Source organism: Hemiscyllium ocellatum, chromosome 37 (assembly GCF_020745735.1).
Source record: "Hemiscyllium ocellatum isolate sHemOce1 chromosome 37, sHemOce1.pat.X.cur, whole genome shotgun sequence".
In the NCBI taxonomy this organism is placed as follows: domain Eukaryota; kingdom Metazoa; phylum Chordata; class Chondrichthyes; order Orectolobiformes; family Hemiscylliidae; genus Hemiscyllium; species Hemiscyllium ocellatum.
The window spans coordinates 9611481-9631639 of record NC_083437.1 but is presented as its reverse complement, the minus strand read 5'-3'; the positions used below and the strand labels follow the sequence as shown (position 1 = coordinate 9631639).

At 43.7% G+C, this 20159-nt stretch overlaps 1 protein-coding gene across 1 annotated transcript in view; it reads right to left on the bottom strand.

The window, feature by feature from the left end:
• nphp4 (nephronophthisis 4) overlaps nucleotides 1-20159 on the bottom strand; it is a 402509-nt gene that overhangs the window by 259569 nt on the left and 122781 nt on the right. The window contains exon 6 of the mRNA XM_060851914.1: nucleotides 5630-5766. Within this exon, the coding sequence (XP_060707897.1) occupies nucleotides 5630-5766 (137 nt within the window). The remainder of the gene's footprint in view (nucleotides 1-5629; nucleotides 5767-20159) is intronic.

Genomic DNA, 20159 nt, shown 5'->3' with positions numbered 1-20159 from the left:
CTTAGGCGCAGGCATAGGTGAATGGAATAGTAAATTTGCTAAAGTTGGTGGAGTAGTGGACAGTTTGGAAGAATGTTACAGGTCGCAGGGGACTTGGATAAACTGCAGAATTGGGCTGAGAGGTGTCAAATGGAGTTAAATGAGAGGTGATGCACTTTGGGAAGAATAACAGGAAGGCAGAGTACTGGGTCATTGGAAAGATTCTTGGTTGTGTAGATGTGCAGTGGGATCTTGGAGTCCATGTGCATAGATCCCTGAAAGTTGCCACCCAGGTGGATAGTGCTGGGAAGAAGGCATACGGTGTTAGGTTTCATTGGGAGAGGGATTGAGTTCCGGAACTGCAATATCATGGTGCAACTATACAAAACACTGGTGTAGCCAAACTTGGAATATTGTGTACAGTTTTGGTCGCCCCATTACAGGAAGGATGTGGAAGCATTGGAAAAGGTGCAGAGGAGATTTACCAGGATGCTGCCTGGTCTGGAAGGAAGGTCTTATGAGGAAAGGCTGAGAGACTTGGGTCTGTTCTCATTGGAAAGAAGAAGGCTAAGGGGGGATTTGATAGAGGAGAAAGTGAGGACTGCAGATGCTGGAAATCAGAGCTGAAAAATGTGTTGCTGGAAAAGCACAACAGGTCAGACAGCATCCAAGGAGCAGGAGAATCGAAGTTTCGGGCATAAGCCCTTCTTCAGGAATGAGGAGTGTGTGCCAAGCAGGCTGAGATAAAAGGTTGGGAGGAGGGACTTGGGGGAGGGGCATTGGGGATAGGGGAGGGGAATATATATCCTTGGTGGTGGGGTCTGTTTGGATATATTGCCCTCCCCTCCCCTATCAGCGTTCCGGAAAGACCACTCCCTCCGCGACTCCCTCGTCAGGTCCACACCCCCCACCAACCCAACCTCCACTCCCAGCACCTTCCCCTGCAACTGCAGAAATGCAAAACTTGCGCCCACACCTCCCCCCTCACTTCCCTCCAAGGCCCCAAGGGATCCTTCCATATCTGTCACAAATTCACCTGCACCTCCACACACATCATTTACTGCATCCGCTGCACCCGATGTGGCCTCCTCTACATTGGGGAGACAGGCCGCCTACTTGCGGAACGCTTCAGAGAACGCCTCTGGGACCCGGACCAACCAACCAACCCAACCACCCCGTGGCTCAACACTTCAACTCCCCCTCCCACTCCACCAAGGACATGCAGGTCCTTGGCCTCGTCCATCACCAGACCATGCAACAACGCCTGAAGGAAGAGCACCTCATCTTCCGCCTAGGAACCCTCCAATCACAAGGGATGAATGCAGATTTCTCCAGCTTCCTCATTTCCCCTCCCCCCCACCTTATCTCAGTCCCAACCCTGGGACTCAGCACCGCCTTCTTGACCTGCAATCTTCTTCCCGACCTCTCCGCCCCCACCCCCTCTCCGGCCTATCACCCTCACCTTAACCTCCTTCCACCTATCGCATTCCCAACACCCCTCCCCCAAGTCACTCCTCCCGACCTTTTATCTTAGCCTGCTTGGCACACCCTCCTCATTCCTGAAGAAGGGCTTATGCCCGAAACGTCGATTGTCCTGCTCTTTGGATGCTGCCTGACCTGTTGCGCTTTTCCAGCAACACATTTTTCAGGGGATTTGATTGAGAATACAGGATGATCAGAGGATTAGATAGGGTAGACAGTGAAATACTTTTCCCTAGGATGATGAAGTCAGCTTGTATGAGAAGGCATAACTACAAATTGAGGGGTGATAGATTTAAGACAGATATCAGAGGCAGGTTCTTTGCACAGAGAGTGGTAAGGGTATGAAATGCCCTACCTGCTAATGTAGTCAACTAAGCCACATTAGGGAGATTTAAACAATCCTTAGATAAGCACATGGATGATTTTGAGATAGTGTAGGGGGCTGACCTGAGAATAGTTCACAGGTTGGCGTAACATCGAGGGCCAAAGGGCCTGTTCTGCGCTGTATTGTTCTATGTTCTAAAACGTAATTACAGATGAGTTGGAGCCAGTAGCTGTGTACAAATAGAGTTTCGGCTAGCAACAAATGGCTGATTGGTTGGCTATTAGTCCACAAGGGCATCGATGACAAATGCCTCCTGCCTTCCAACAAATAAGTGACTGGCAACCAGGTAGCTGAACAAATTAGGGGTATGAATGTTTGGGCAGAAGCAACTGATCTCTAAGCCGGTTTCAAGTGTCAGTAGCAAGGGAAAACTCTACCACGTTTTGTAAAATTAATTGGGGACATTTTGGAACAACCATCTTACATCAGCAGGTTCAATGTTCAAGCTCATGGAAATTTGCATTACATAGATGGTAATATTATAAGTACATACAACAGTTATGTTAAGAAAATTAGATTTCACCAACTTCTCAACCATTTGTTTGTTCTGTTCTTCACTTTTATGATCTCAACAATGCTCACACTAATTATAAAGAAAAGCTGAAAATTCGAGAAACACTCAGCAGGTCTGGTAGCATGAAGGCAGAGAAATACAGTTAACATTCCAGGTCGAAAATCCATCACCAGAACTCAGATGTTTCACACCTAAAGGGGAAAAAAAGATTTAATGCTTAAGTTTTGATGGGATCGCAGGTGAAATAAAATGATGAACCCGGGCAGTGTGAGATAGAGTGCTTCAGAAAGGTCAAAAGATTCATGAGCTAGTGCATGATGCAAGGACTACACACATTTTATCTGAAATATAAATTGAAAAATGGAAGTCTAGATGCTGTGTAGCAGAGAGAGAAATAGTCATTTTTCTTTTAGTAAATCAAATCAAAAATGGAATTGTGTGGTGTTCACTTATTGGTTACAGTCAACATGGTATCATCACCAAAAACCACAGAACTGTGAGATTGATACCTCTTTCCACCCTTGCAGTTTGGACTCGTGACCCACAGGACATTTTTGTTTTCGCCTTTATCTTCTACTCACATAGTTCTGCACAACTGCCTGTGTGGTCAGTTATATTTGTAGATTAATATGTGCATTGGTGGATTTAAAGAGAGTATAATTAAAGTTTACATGTTAGCAATTAGTTTTATATTTTACCACTTGCTAAAGAACAAGTTTGTTATGACACATAAGCTTTTGTTTTCTTATCCATTGATGAAACCTGATGGGGATGCCTTTTATCTTAGATTGGGACTAAATTCTGGCAAACTATCCATCCTGGTGATGAAACTGGTCATTTTCACATTGTGAACAACTCGTGGAATAGTGAGGCATGATTTCCAACACACTCTTCTCATTACAGTCATGGTAGAAATTGAGAGTGAATCTCAGGAGGAAGTGAGAACAGCAGGATCTCAAGGGATATTACATCAGGAATCAAAACCACAAACAGTGCAAATTTAATTGACATCGTGTAGAATAAATCAGAGTCCGAGATAAATTGCTAAGGAGGGAGATGAGACTATGAAAACAAGGTCTGGGAGATAACTGAACAAACACAGGAAAGGAAATTGGAAGAAATGAAGTCGTACAAGGTGAGAGAGAAAAACAGAAATTGCCTTAGTCAGAACAACAGGTAACCAAGATAAGTAATCATGACAAAGTACTGACCATGAATTAAACAGAGTGATGAAAGCAAAATTCTTCAGACTTGAAAATCCACAATTAAATCCACAATGGGCGACATGGTGGCACAGTGGTTAGCACTGCTGCCTCGCAGCGCCAGAGACCCAGGTTCATTTCCCGCCTCAGGCGACTCTCTGTGTGGAGTTTGCACATTTTCCCCACGTCTGCGTGGGTTTTCTCCGGGTGCTCCGGTTTCCTCCCACAATCCAAAAATGTGCAGGTTAGGTGAATTGCCCGTAGTGTTAGGTGAAGGGGTAAACGTAGGTGAATGGGTCTGGGTGGGTTACGCTTCGGCGGGTCGGTGTGGATTTGTTGGGCCGAAGGGCCTGTTTCCACACTGTAAGCAATCTAATCTCATCTAAAACTTAAATTGCTTGAAACACTCAGCAGCACCTATAGGGAGAGAAACAGTGTTTCGATCATTTTGTTTTAATTGTAGATTGCCAAATCTGAAGTATTTTGCTTTTATCACTGTTTAATTCATGGTTAGTACTTTTTTTACGATTGCTTACCTTAAAAGACATTCTGTTCTTCTAAGGCAATTTTTGTTTTTCTCTCTCACCTTGTACACTTCATTGCTTCTAATTTCCCTTCCTGTGTTTGTTCAATTACCTCCCAAACCTCATTTAATAGTCACATTTCCCTCCTTATGCATTCGGCCTCGGATCTTTGGGTGACCATCGTCCAAGGTGAACTTTGGGATATGCAACAATGTACAGTTGCTGAGCAGAGGCTGATAGCCAAGTTTGGTACCCATGAGGGCAGCCTTACCTGGGCCTTGGGTTCATGTCACACTTCAGGTGAGCCCACTACACTATACACTACACTATGCATACAAGCGCATGCATACAAGCGTGTGTGCGCGCACACACACACACACACACACACACACACACACACACACAGTCTTGCAGATCCTTGCTTATACACATGCTCCATCTCAGACACAGAGACATACACCTCGCCATACTCACACCCACATATTTATCCTCTCAGGCTTATACTCCATCACACTCATGCACATACTCTACCAAACATGCACACATGCAAACACACACTCTCTCACACATATACACACACACACACACACACACACAAACACGTGCATCTAAGTCTATGGGGTCAATTTGCAGAATTTTAAATGCAGATACATTCTATTTTTGTTCAAACAGCACACAACCTGCAGGCAGTCAATCCATGTATCATTTTCTAAATTCCTACTTTGGAAACAGAACCAGTCTGACTCAAGATTGGGATACAGATAGACTCTAACCTCACATCTTTAATAAGTATCTGAGCTGAGGTGTCACAAGTAGTTCTGGGATTTATATATGAATGTACTGAAACCTGCACCCATTCTAAAAGATGACAGACTTAACAGCAATCTAGGTTTGTTCAAAATATCTTTTTAACTGCATGACACTGTGATCTTTTGCTGTAAATTCTGTGTCTTACGATCATGCCCCAGTAGTTACCCGATGAGACTCTGAAAGTCACTACTTCCAAATAAATCTGTTGGACTATAACCTGGTTATCTGTGATTTTTAACTCAAAATTATGTAACATCTTTAGCCCCTGAATCAACATTGTGACCTCATTATGCAAATAAATATAATTGAAGTTGATAGAGGTTCACTGAAGTACCTTTAACAAATTTCCAACCATCTGAACTGAGATCCCATTTATAGATAAGTTAATAAATCACCCAATCTAATTGTCAATATTACTTGTTGTGATATATACAATAATGCCAATTACAGCAAGTGTATAATTGCAGCAGACCAACATGTGACTAATGCAGATTGCATCTAGCAAAGAAGAAGCTCCATCCACAATTGCAGGCCGATGCTGTACTTTAACAGAATCATATGAAGAATGAAAACTGAGAAGGTACTTATAACTTACACCTCACGCTGCTGTAGCAGGCTGTGCATTTGGGAGCAACAATAAAGTCAGAAAATGAAGGATCAAAATGCTAATGAAGTAGTACAAACCAAAAATGATTTTCGAAGGCTCGGAAGATTAACCACAGCTCTGCCCTACCTTAAGCAGTCGGTCTGCATTAATCAATTCCACCAGCTCCTCTTCAAATTTCTCTAGTGTTGGGTAAAGCTGAAGGGACAGCTTGTCTAAGTAGCAAGTTACAGTCTTCATTAAATTGGGTTTCTTCAAAACGTTGCCTTCAATCAAAATATAAATGGTTTAGTTATAAATCAATCTAAAGACATGCCACCCTTATTCATTTGACCATTACATTACAGAGATGCAGCGAGATTTCAGCAGTGAAGTAAATAACATAAAAATACCATTAGGTGCAATTGCTTAGTCGATTCACACTTTGAACCCAGTGACAATGAAGGGATTGCAATGTATTTCCAAGTCAGAATGGAGAGTGGCTTGCAGGGTGGTGATATTCCCTTGAATCAGCTGCCTTTACCCTTCTAAAAGGAAGTGGGCATGGGTTTGGAAGGTGCTATTGGATGATCTTTTGTGAATTTATGCAGTGCACCTTGTAGATAGAACACACTGCTGCTGTTAAGCATTGGTGGTGGATGGCGTTGATGTTTGTGGATGTGGGGCCAATCAAATGGGCTGTTTTATTCTGGATTGCAATGAGCTTCTCGAGTGCTGTTGGAGCTGCACCCATCCAGGCAAGTGGGACGGATTTCATCATACTCCTGATTTGTAGATGGTGGACATGCTTTGGTGAATCAGGAGGTGAGTTATTAGCCGTAGTATTCCTAGCTTCTGACCTGTTCTCATAGCCACTCTGCTTATGCGGCGGGTCCGGTCAAGTTTCTGGTCAACGGCAACCCCAACGATGTGGATTGTGGGGAATTCAGTGATAGTAACACCATTGAACGTCGAGTGGCAGTGGTTAGATTGCCTCTTATTGGTGAATATTCATAGCCTGACATTTGCGTGGTGTGACTGCTACTTTCTACTGGTCAGCCCAAGCCTGGATTTTGTCCAGATCTTTCTGTATTTCAACATGGATTGCTTCGCAACTGAGCAGTTGCGAATGGTGCTGAACATTGTGCAATGATCAGCGACCATTTTTAGTTCTGACCTTATGAAGGAGGGAAGGTCATTGTGAAGCAGCTGAAGATGGTTGGAACGAAGTCTTCCATCCGGTCTTCTGGGCAATGGTGTGCTCCTGGACCAGTGGTTCTCTTGGACATTTTTATGAATTCCTCTTCTATCTCAAAAATGTTGAGGTCAAAACACACATGCAGGTTGTGACTGTAAATTGCATATAAATTTTCATATCTCATAGGTTGTTGCAATATTACCTATAGTATAATACCCTTACTCTTTTGAGTTACTCTACCTAGAGAATGTGATTTTGTCACTGCAGCTGGTAACTTTGAACTGAATTTTATGTTCCTTTGGTTAAACTTGAATGACAGTGAATATTTAGCACACATTTCTGCTGTGAGGCCTAACAAAATTTTGCCAAACTTGCCTCATCAACTATTCACTCCAACTCCACCGCATCTAATTCTGGTCCATCTTACCATACACTGTTCCCAGAACATCTTGGACTCATGGGATACCACAGAATCCACTGGCATACTTTGTACCCATGCCACTTTTAAGACCCCATTGTGTATCCAGTCTGCACAGTTCCTGACATTTTCCCTAGTATGGCAGAAGGGGGAAATCAGTGTCCGACTTTACAGGCAGAGAACTGGAGGTCCTGTTTGAAGGGGCAATTCAAAGGTGGGCTTCCTTCTCCCCCAAGACTAGCAGAGGAAGCCATCACACCAGACCATGTCTCTGCAGTCTCAGCCATCTAGAGAAAAAAGGTCAATTAAGGTTTTTATTCTGTGGATTAAATGCTGCCATTTTCTCTCCAATACTTCAAAGTCACTCAGTCGTGGTTACTCTACCACCTCCCACCGAGATCATACCACTCTCTGTCTTGCCTGCAACATATTCCCTGGCCTACTCTCAGGATCCTACAATCGGCAAATATGACTAGTCTCTTTACTCTTATTGGCCCACATTGTCTTTTTGGCACCTCTAAGCTGAAGGCTTTAGCCTTGACTACTACATCTGCCTTAACCTTCCTTCTGCAAGTCCTGCTGACTGTTTCTCTATGCAAGCACTTGCAGCTGCTGACTGACTGTGTGTTCTAAAAGTAGTAATGTCCTTAACAGTGGTAATCTTCTGAAACTTTCTTCTTCTGGTTGGAATTGAACTTCCTTGTAATATTTGGCAGTTTACACAAGGTTGGTTACACCTAGCTGTTAATGGAGGCTTTCTGGTAGAGTGTATTATACTACACTCTCTACACTAAAGTGATGGAGAAAGAGAGACAGTTTCTTGTTACTTTCTCTTTGCAACTTAAGCGGCTCTCTGCTGCATTGCCCCTCATCAAGCCATGGTCACCAGGTCAGGAGCCAAGCAAGAGTTCTTAGTTCAGGACCTGTCAGCTCAGTCATGTATATTTTTGTTCTCAATGTTCCTGGAAAAGCAATATTGTACACAACTCAGTGTGCAGATAAACATGATTTTTATAACTCTTCACACAGTCTCCTTGGCTGAAAGTAGTATCTTCCTTTTCTCAATCCACAATCCAAACATAAAGGAAATAAGTTAACTTTATACCAGCCATGTTGTTGGCAGGCAAACTATGCATGGATTCAGCATCCCCAAATTAAGCAGACTTTAAAAGAAAACAAATCAGGGATTCTACTCCTGCTCATTTATCCCATGATCCTGTGGGAGGGTATGGATGCAGAATGTTACAATGGCTTCACAGTCAAACAGTCCACCAATACTGAGTGAATCTGAACACTGCCTGTTTACAACATAGACGTTAAATATCGGAATCAGTTTGCAGAGTTTGATTGGAGCAGTTTATTTGTAGGCAAAGGGGCCTCTGGCAAGTGGGAGACCTTTAAAAGTGCGATTGCAGGAGTTTTTTGTCCATATGTTCCTGTCAGGGTGAAGACCATGGTTGGCAGTAATAGGGAACCCGAGATGACAAGAAATATTGAGGTTTTGACCAGAAAAAAGGAGTTCAAGTACAGGCAGCTGGGATCAAGGGAATTCTTGGAGGTATACACTGAATACAGGAGTTTATTGAAGAATGAAATCAGGAGGGCAAAAAGGGGACATGACATTGGATTCACCCTAATCTTCTCAGCCAAGGCAAAGAGATTCTTCAGGTATATTAAAGGAAAAAGAATAATGAGAGAGAGAGAATAGGACCCCTCAAGGACCAAAGTGGATATGTATGTGTAGAACTGCAGGAGATGGTCGAGGTCCTCAATGAAAATTTCTCTTCAGTGTTTATCGAGGACAATCACATGAAAAGTTGGGAACTTAGTTAGTGGTGCTACCTTAGGGACAGTCAATATCACAGTAGAGGTAGTGTTGGATGAATTAGAATATATGAAGGTGAATAAAACTCCTGGTCCTGACCATATATATCCATGAACATTGCAAGAGGCAGGCGAAGAAACTGCAACTAATATTTCTGCATCTGGTGAGGTCCCAAATGATTGGAGGGTAGCGAATGTTGTGCCATTAGTCAAGAATGGCTTCAAAGAAAAGCCTGGGAACTATAGACCAGAAAGCTTAGCATCAGTGATAGGTAAATTTGATTAGAGTACGGAAACAGGCCCTTAAACTCAACAACTCCAGACTGACCTTCTGAAGAGTAACCCACCCAGACCCGTTTTCCCTCTGACTAATGCACCTAACACCAAGGGCAAGTTAACATGGCCAATTCACCTAACCTGCACATCTTTGGATCGTGGGAGGAAACCGGAGCACCCAGAGGAAACCCACGCAGACACTGGGAGAATGTACAAACTCCACACAGACAGTCACCAGAGGCTGGAATTGAACCTGGGTCCCTGGTGCTGTGAGGCAGCAGTGCTAACCACTGTGCTACCATACTGCCCCAATCCATATCAATGATTTGGATGAGAATGTAAACTGCATAAGTTTGCAGTATACTAAAATAGGCAGTTTCATGGACAGTGTGGAAAGTTATTAGAAATTGCTGCAGAACCTTGATCAGCTGGGGAAGTGATCTGAGAAATAGCAAATGGAGTTTAATATAGATAAGTGTGACATGTTGCATTTTGGAAAGTCAAATCAAAGTAGGAGTTTCATGGTGAATGGTAGGGCCATGGAACAGAGGGACCTTGGAGTTCAGGTGCACGATTCTCTGAAAGTACAGTGACAGGTAGACAGGCAGTGAAGAAGGCTTTTGGCACACTGGCCTTCACCAGTCAGGGTATAGACGTTGGGAAGTTATGTTGAAGTTATACAGGACATTGCTGAGGCTGCACTTGGAGCACTGTGTTCAGTTTTGGTCACCTTGTTATAGGAAGGATGTTATTAAACTGGAAAGAGTGCAGAAGAAATTTACAAGAATGTTGCCTGGACGCAATGGTCTGAGTTATAGGGAGAGGTTGGATAAACTATGACTTTTTATTTGAGTGTATGGGAGACTGAGGGGGCAGCTTTTGAAGTGTATAAGATCATAAGAGGCATGGATAGGGTGAATGCACTCACATTCTTTTTCCGAGGGCTGGGGTATCGAGGACGAGAGGGCATCAGTTTAAGGTTAGAGGGGAAAGAACAAAAGGAAACCTGAGGGGCAAATGTTTTACACAGAGGATAGTACACATAGGGAAGGAGCTGCCAGCAGAAATGGTCGAGGCAGGTACATTAACAACATTTAAAAGGCATTTGGACAAATACATGGATAGGAAAGGATTAGAAGGATATGGGTCAAGTACAGGGAAATGTGATTAGAGTGGATGGACATTTTGCTCGGCATGGGCCAGTTTGGGCCAAAGGGCCTGTCTCCGTACTGTAGGACTCTATGGCTCTAAGAAGGACATTGATGGCAGAGGGAGAACATGCTACCTTGTTTCGACTCCATGTCTATTTAAGTTTCTGCACTGCCGGAGAGGGAAGACATACTCTGAACCTCTTTCCATCGGCAATTTCAGATGGAACTGCACCACCCTCCCTTTCTCTCATCTCCAGTGAGGCTCAGCACAGCAATTAGACCAGCTGAGAGATTTCATATATCTCATTGCCTTCTAGTTTGACACTTTAAAAATAGCTTTATTTTCACCTGTTTATTCCCCTACCTTGGTCAACATAACTGAAATCTAAACACAAAGTTTCTTAATTAATGAAAAAGATGCATTTACATCATAATGCAATAATTTTTTTTATCCTTCAACAACAAAAGCCACAGCGAGAAATCATGAGATTTTTACATGAACATAGATACCAGCAGTCTCTTCTGAAGTGACAGTTGTAACTAACATTACATCTGTCAACAGTAAACATGCTGACAGTTTACCCACCTCTACATATGTTTAGTGCCATAATTATTTAAGTAAATCCCCACCCAACCAAGCGGTGTCTTTTTTCTGACAATGTTTCTCTGTGCCAAATCAACGTGCCGTGCAAACTGTTGCAATCATTGATGTGCCTACAAACACTACAAGCTGTCAAGTACCAGTGATTTACCAACTTCACTCTAAAAAAAGTCTTCCAGAACAATGTTTATCACCAACCAAGATAAGGACAAGACAAAAGTAACACCAAATTAAATATTATATTGCATAAAGCAATAATCAACAGAATTCTTGATTTATCTATTGAAATAAAAAAAAGTTTTAATCACTAACACCGCTTAGAGAATGCACCTGTGCAGATACAAAAAACAGAAACAAAAAGCAATGTGCTCGAGAAACACACCAAGTCTGGCAGCATCTGTGGAGAAAAAAATACACATCCACTTTGTTTTTCTCTCCACAGACACTGCCAGACTTGCTGAGTTTCTCCAGCAGTTTCAGATTTCCCTACATCCACAGTTCGTGGTTTTACTATAGCGGAGGACTTGAGTTGGCTTGGTTATCAAGTTGCCTCCAAGTAACCTGACAACACTAACTGTTGACACAAATTGTAGCCGAGTGTGAGGGGCCAAGGCAGTGCTAATGTCACTGGACGAGTAATCCAGAAACTCAGGGATATGGGTTCAAATCCTGTTATGGAAGACGGCGAAATTTCAATATAAAAATAATCGGGAATTTGGAGCACCAACCAAATGGCAACCAAGTAACCAACGTCATCTGGTTCACTGATGTTCTTTCATCCTTATCTGGTTTGGCCTACACATGACCGCATACCCACAGCAAATGTAGTAGAGTTTTAATTGCCCTCTGAAGTAACTCACAAGCCACCCAGATCAACAACTGACCTAACTGGGGCAACGCAAGTGTCTGATCTCCAGCCATCCTTTGTGTGCTAGAGTTCTGGGACGTTTCTTCAGATGCACTCACCAGAATCTGCTCGTGAGTCTAATTTGGATAAAGTACATGCTGAGATGAAAGAATATGAGGTGGTGAAGTGTGTGAGAGAAAAAGTTGCTGATGCATTTTCTGAGGGATTGTGGCTTCTTCCTCTGAGGAGGAGGACAAGCTGACGGCTGACTCTCATCTGCAGAGCTATGAAGGTGCATCGGTGCCTGCAAAAGTGAATAGAGGGAATGGGCCATATAATACAGGTAGAAGCTTGAGACGTTGCCAAGGTTGGAAGGTTTGAACTACAGGGAAAGGCTGAATAAGCTGGGGCTGTTTTCCCTGGAGCATCGGAGGCTGACGGATGACATTCTAGAGGTTTATAAAATCACGGCATGGATAGAGTGAGTAGGCAAGGTCTTTTCCCTGGGACAAGGGAGTCCCAAACTAGAGGGCATAGGTTTAAGGTGAGACGGAAAAGACTTAAAAGGACGAAAGGGGAATCTTTTTCACACAGTGGGTGGTGCGTATATGCACAAGCTGCCAGAGGAAGCAGTGGAGTCTGGTACAATTACAACATTTGAAAGGCATCTGGACGGATATATGAAGAGGAAAGGTTTAGTGGGATGTGGGCCATATGCTGGCAAATGGGATTAGATTTATTTAGGATATCTGATCGGCATGGACGAGCAGGACCGAAGGGTCTGTTTCCATGCTGTACATCTCTATGACTTTATGTTAAGAATATGTAGAATGGTGACAATGGGAGAACAGCACAGCACAACACAAGCTTATCTGGCTTCTTGGACATGAAGGTCTCAGCAGTTCCACATGTGCAGTCTTGATTCACTCCCACTAATTAAAGGGTATTCTCCCTATGACAACAAGGAGATGCATGACACCCACTTTGCCAACCATTTTACCCCATTCGGATCTATTATGAGATATTTCTCCTGCAATGAAACAAAGGAAGGTTGTGTGGGTTGCGAGTGGTTAGTAATGGCTTATGGGTGAGTGAATAAAAAGCGCAGAGGGCAGGAAAGATTAACAGCAGAAGAGTACAATGTGAGTCAGAGCCATTGAGTTAAGATGCTGCACACAATAGGAGGAGTGATAGACCATTAACCTTGGTCAGAAGGGATGGCAGTGATAGAGTTGAAATGAGTGCAAAATAGCATCAGACCATAACACATAGAAGCAGAAATGAGGCCATTCAGCCTATCGAGTCTGCTCTGCCATTCAATCATGGCTGTTAAGTTTCTCAACCCCATTCTCCCATTTTCTCTGTGACCTTTGATCCCCTTGACAATCCAGAACCTATCTGTCTTAAATATACTCAATGACCTGGTCTCCACAGTGTCGTGTGTTAGCAAATTTCACAGCAGAGAGAAGAATATTGTGGCACTTTGTCTCTTGCAGAGTGCAGTGTTACTGACTCTGATGCTTTCCCTGAAGGCCATCTCTGACCAGAGTGGCATGACTTGGTGCCATCATCTTCGCTGGTGGTCCAGAGGGAAGAGGACAGTCTTCCTGTGCACTGCCCCATCCACCATGACCTCCAAGTCCCTTTCAGCAAAGCAGTGTGTTAACTACCCTTTCTCAGCCAACTCTTTTTGAAATGCAGTGCAGCAACAAACTTGGATTGGTTGATCCTGGTTTGCCCTGTTTGAGGTGGTGCACAACTGGGCTTTAAATATGGCATCCATAATACATCTGCTCGAAGGTCCTAGCAGCAGGGAGTCCTTCAGACTTTGTGAGCATATGATTCAACAAGAGGGGCATTGAGGATGCTGGATGCATAATTAATGAGGTTGCCAGCAGAGGATTATGAGGAAAGTCAACAAAGCTCACAAAGAATTTGAGAATCTTCAAAAATGACACTTATCCAAGATTTGGGAAGATTCAAATAAAAGAAAACGTTGTGCAGATGTTGGAGATCTGAAAATGTGGAGAAACCCAGCAGGTCTGGCAGTATCTGTGGAAAGGGAAACAGAGTTAGTAGTTTAAGCCTAAAGTCATACTGGACTTGAAACATTAATTCTGTTTCCCGCTCCACAGACACTGTCAGACCTGCTGAGTTTCCCTCGCACTTGCTGTTCTTTATTATGGGAAAATTCAGCTCATTGAATGGCAGGGCAATATAATTACAAGGAAGATTAGAGAATCTTGGACTTTTCCATCTAGAAGGGAAGCAGCTGAGAGGTGATCTTGCAGGGACATTTAAAATAATTAAGGAAATGGAAAAGCATATCTGGAAATGCACCCTCAGTAATTACTCTACCAGAAATCTTTGACACCTTTTTACAGGAATTGAAGGAGCAGCAAGAGCAGGGAAAGGAAGGGAGAGAGACAGAGTAGGGGAAGGGCAAGAAAGAAAAAGTCTCCATAGTCCTTGCACTCACCCCAATCCACTATTCCAATGAAGTATCCCCAAACTAACACCGAGATGGTGACCCTGACCTGAAACAGGTAACAATAGCAAGAGACCCAGCAGCTGAGGAGGAGATAAGGCTGAGGAGGCAGACAGCAGAGGTGGTCAAGACAAGCACAGGATGTGGTTGAGGTGGCAGATTAATAGCTGGAAAAGGTGAATTTGCCAAATACGAGTTATTGTTACAGGGTTCATGAGACAGCACCACAGAAAAGATGGACAGTCAGCACTGAACACCATCAACAGCTGCTACACAAACACAAGACAGCATTCCAGAATCCAACATATTTAGCACTAAATAATGGGAGAGGTTACTTAAAAGCACTTGGATTCAGATAGTTTTTTTGGTCATCACTTTCTATACTTTTGATAACTTTTATAGGTTATTATATTTATCATCTGAATGGTTTTTGTTGTTCTATGATTTTATTGGGCTATGAGTCTTAATGTCACATGGGGGGACCTTTTCTTTGCATTCTATGAAACAATTTGTCAATGCATGTTCTGATATCAATGACAGCCACTCAATGCCTAAACTCAACATTGGAGTGCTATTATTTGTTCTAAACAAGAACATGTGATAACTATACCATTTTTGATTTTTTTAAATCAAAGTTTTCTAGTGGGATAGCCCAGTATGACAAAGTTCATTTTTGCTACATGTTCCAAAGAGATTACGGAACTCTGTTGGTCAGAATGCTGGAAGAGAAGGATACTTAGAGCTCTCAAGGATAGTGTAATCAAGGGTTATGGAGATAAGGCAGGAACAGGATACTGATTAAGAATGATTACCCATGATCATATTGAATGGTGGTGCAGGCTCGAAGGGCAGAATGGCCTACTCCTGCACCTATTGTCAGTTGTTCCAGGAATAAGAAACCGCAGTTATGAGGCAAGATAGAAGAAGTTGGGACTGCACTCCTTGGAGTGCACAAAGCTGAGAAGAGATTTGATAGAGGTTTACAAAATCATCAGTGGGCTGGATAGATTTGACTGGGAGAAAAAAAGCTAGTATGATGTGAAAAATAACATTTTCACAGAGTGAATAGGTAGAGTATGGAATGTACTACACTGCCTGGCAATGTAATTAAGGCAGGTTCAATTGAGACATTCAAGGTGGCATTGGATGGTTATTTGGACAGAAACGGTATAGAGGGATGTGGTAAAAGACAGGAGATTCACACCAGGGAATGGAATTGGTGCAGGCACAACGGGCCAGATTACCCCCTTCTACACTGTAACAATCCTGTTACACTGAGAAAAAATCAAGCTTATTCAAAAACCTGACTTTAAATTGGCAAAAGCTAAGCAGGCAGGGGAGGAGGCCAACAATGTTCTAACACATTCGGGGGGGGTGGGGGGGGGGGGGGGGCGGTTGTAGGAGGAGTACATGGAGGATGGAATCTTCTGGTCCCACGAGGAGGTAGGTAATACAGATAATTAGATGTGGTAATGACATACAGAAACTCTGCCTCCTTTTCACCTCCATGAGAATATGTTCAGGTAGGAAGGACCATGGTCAACCTTCCTGCCTCATCACCAACTATACCCATAAGTGGCTAATTAAGAGCCTTAGTCGTTCCCAGATTTGAATTAACCTATTTGGTGAGTCTATTGTTAGGTGATACTCTTAATAACTGCTACCCTAAGGCAAGCCATCAACTCGCATGGAGGTAAAGGGAGTTTCCTTCCTTCAAGGTAATCATTGTCAGGTCAAAGCACTAGACACCGAAGGGAGCTCACCATCTGGGAGCTACCTCTATATCGGTGCTTCCGTCCACATCTCTGCTGCCTCTGGTACAACCCTCAAACAAAGAACTCCCCTCAACCCCACTCCACTCACCTTTGACTTGGGTCCTCCACATTCGTGGCACACAGATTTCTCCCAGCAGCAGCCATACCCGTGCCCTTGCCAACTCTGAGCCCAAGAGCTGCCAGCCTCTGACTGACCAGCAGTTTTTCCTGAATGGGAATTCTGCCCCAGAGGGTCTGGATTCCAGGGGAAGGTCCCGGTAGCCTCATCATGACCTGAGTGGTTCGATGGGCCTTCCCTGGAAGGGGCAGCACAGTTCTACTGCCAGGTCTCCAGCGCTAATAATTCCTTCAACATCCCAGCAAGATTCCACCAGTAGAGTGGTGCTGAAGGAATACACAGTCAAAAGAAGGACTACTGAGGCTTTCTGCAATGAAGAGACAACTGCCTTTCTGCAAAGTTCACCAGAGCCTACTGAGCTCACAAACATGCCAACACTGCAAGGAAAAAGGAGAATAAGTAGGATTTGTCTCTTTGTTCCAATCCAAATATCCATCATTCTTCTGATGACATAATTAGAGAAACTTGGATGAATGACTAGTTTGGAGAATGACCATCTTCTCAAATCATTATTTCAAAACATCGGACCCTGCGAGTTCATTAAGCTTATGCTTCCTACAATATTTTTCATTCACTTTTGAGACATGGGGATTGCTGGCTGGCCATCCCTATTGTCATTGAAAAGGTGGTGACGAGATGCCTTCTTAAACTGGTGCAGTTCACATGCTGCAGGTTGACCCACAATACCCTTAAAGGAGGGAATGCCAGGATTTTGACCCAGCGACAGTGAATAAACAGCGATATATTTCCAACTCAGTTGGTGATGTTCCCGTGTATGTGCCTCCCTTGTTCTTCACAATAGAAGCGGTTGTGCATTTGCAAGGTTCTGTCTAAGGATCTTTGGTAAAGTTCTGTAGCGCATCTTGCAGATTGTACACAATTCTGCTGCTGAACATCAGCGATGAAGTAGGTGACTGCTTGTGGATGTGGTGTGAATCAAGTGGCCTGCTTTATCCTGGATGGTGTGAAGCTTCTTGAGCGTTCTTAGAGCTGTATTCATCTCAGCAAATGGAGAGTATTCCATCATACTGCTTATCTCTACTTTGCAGATGGTGGACAGACTTTGGGGAAACAGAAGTTAAGTTAATCACCACAGTATTCCTAGCTCCTGATCTGCTCTTGTAACCACGGTGTTTATGTGACGAGTCCAGCTGAGTTTCTGGTCAATAGCAACCCCTGGTCAATAGCAACCCCAAAGCTGTTGCGAGTGGGGGATTCAGTGATGGTAACACCATTGAGTGTCAAGGGTCAGTGATTAGATTGTTTTTTATTGAAGATCGTCATTGCCTTGCATTTGTGTGTCTTGAATGTTACTTCCTACTTGTCAGCCCAAGCCTGGATATTGTCCAAATTTTGTTGCTTTTGAATATGGATTACTTCAGTATCTGAGGAGATGTGAATGGTGCTGAACATTGTTAGCCCATGATTGCACATCCACACTTATGACCTTATGGTGGGAGGGAAGGTCATTGATGAAGTAGCCGAGGGTGATTGGGCCTTGGTCACTACCCTGAGAAACTCCTGCAGAGATGTCCTGGAGCTGAGATGACTTACCTCCCACACATAACCATCTGCCTAAATGCCAGGTATGACTCCAACCAGTGGAGAGCTCGCTCCGTTACCCATTGATTCCAGTTCCTTGATGCTACACTCAGTCGAATGTGACCTTGATGTCAAGGACTGTCACTGTCACATCACCTCAAAATAATCCCCTTTCCACTTATCATTGAGAAACAAAGGAAAAACTTGCATTACTGTATCATCTGTTTCTCCACACAACCCTGCAAAGCAATTCATGGTCAATAAAGTTGATCTGAAGAGCATGGCAACTAATTTGCAGACAAGATCTTACAAGCAACAAGATATACAATCAGTTATCTGCTTTGGTGGCATTGGTTGCAGGAAAAATGCTGTCAGGAGACTGCGAGAGTTCCCTCCTGTCATGCCACAAAATACTGTGCACCCACTTGAATACACAGACACACATGAGATTAAAATTTCACGTGAGAGACAACACTTCCATGAATGAGTCACTGTCTGAGTAAACCACTGTTATATCAGCCTGGAATATGTGCTTATGACCGAGGTTTGAACATCAACCTATTGACTCCAGGTTGACAGTAGCACCAAGATGACAAACATTTTTTTCCTGTCCAGGACAGTGAGAGACTGAGTGGAGGAGACGTGGAGACCAGGAGGGTGCCGGGAAGGTAAGGATTCAGCATAAATTTGGGCAGCAGCTAAAACCGAGAGACACCACTTGTAGTATCTCCCTCCCGCCCCCACCCTCCCCATCCCCTAACCAGGAGAAAAACATTCTGTAAGGTAAGGGTTTTATTTTTTTCTCTTTTTTTTCATATATTTAAGTGCATTGCTTGGTTTTAGTTTGTTGATATAAAGCTAAGGCTTACAATGGCAGGGGACCTCAGACCCATGGCATATGCCTCTTGCTTGATGTAGGGGCTCAAGGGACATGATTCCTGAAGTGTGTCCAGCTGCAGCTCTTGTTTGACCACGTGACGGCTCTGGAGCTGTGGATGGATACACTGTGGAGCATCCGCGATGCTGAGGAGGTCGTGGATAGCACGTTTGGTGAACTGGTCAGACCGCAGGTTAGAATTGCTGAGGGAGACAGTGAATGGGTGACCTAAAGGCAGAAAGAGTAGGAAGGCAGTGCAGGTCATCTCCCTCCAAAACAGGTATACTGTTTTGGATACAGTTGGGGGAGATGGCTCACCAGGGGAGGGAAGCAGTTGCCAAGATCATGGCACTGTGGCAGGCTCTGCTGTTCAGGGCGGGAAAAAGACTTGTAGGGCCATAGTCAAAGGGGATTCTATTGTGAGGGGAGTAGATAGGTGGTTCAGTGGCTGAAAATGGGACTACTGGATGGTATGTTGCCTCCCAGGTGCTCGGGTCAGGGATGTCACCTATCGGCTGCAGAGCATTCTAAAAGGGGAAGGTGAACAGCCAGTTGTCTCTAATGGAGAAAGTGAAGTCACATGGTGTGCAGGATGTTCTAACTAGGTGGATAAAGAACTGGTTGAGCAACAGGAGACAGAGAGTAGTAGTTGAAGGGAGTTTTCCGAAATGGAGAAAGGTGACCAGTGGCGTTCCACAGGGATTAGTGCTGGGGCCACTGTTCTTTGTGATATACATAAATGATCTGGAAGAGGGCACTGTTGGTATGATCAGCAAGTTTGCAGATGACACAAAGATTGGTGGAGTACCAGAAAGCATAAGGGACTGTCAAATAATACAGGAGGATAGAGATAGACTGGAGAGTTGGGCAGAAAAGTGGCAGATGGAGTTCAATCCAGGCAAATGTGAGGTGATGCATTTGGGAAGTCTAATTCTAGAGCAAATTATACAGTAAACGGAAGAGTCTGGTGAAAAGTTGATGAGCAGAGAGATCTGGGAGTTCAGGTCCATTGCACAAGAGGGTAAAGTTGTCAAGATGGCATACAGTATACTTGCCTTCATCAGACAGGATATTGAGTATAAGAGCTGGCAGGTCATGTTAAAATTGTACAAGACATTGGTTCGGTCACATTTAGACAATGTGTACAGTTCTGGCTACCACAATACCAAAAGGATGAGGACGGTTTGGAGAGGGTGCAGAGAAGGTTTACGAAGATGGTGCCTGGTATGGAAAGTGCTAGCTATGAAGAGAGGTTGAGTAGGTTAGGATTGTTTTCATTAGAAAAAAGGAGATTGAGGGAAGACCTGATTGAGGTCTACAAAATCACAAAGGGTATAGACAGGGTAGATAGAGATAAGCTTTTTCCCAGGGTGAAGGATTCAATGACGAGAGGTCACGCTTTCAAGGTGAGAGGTGAAAAGTTTAAGGGGGATACATGAGGCAAGTACTTTACACACAGGGTTGTAGGTGCCTGGAACGTGTTGCCAGCAGAGATAGTAGAGGCAGGCATAGTAGATTCATTTAATATGCATCTGGACAGATGCATGAATATATGGGGAGCAGAG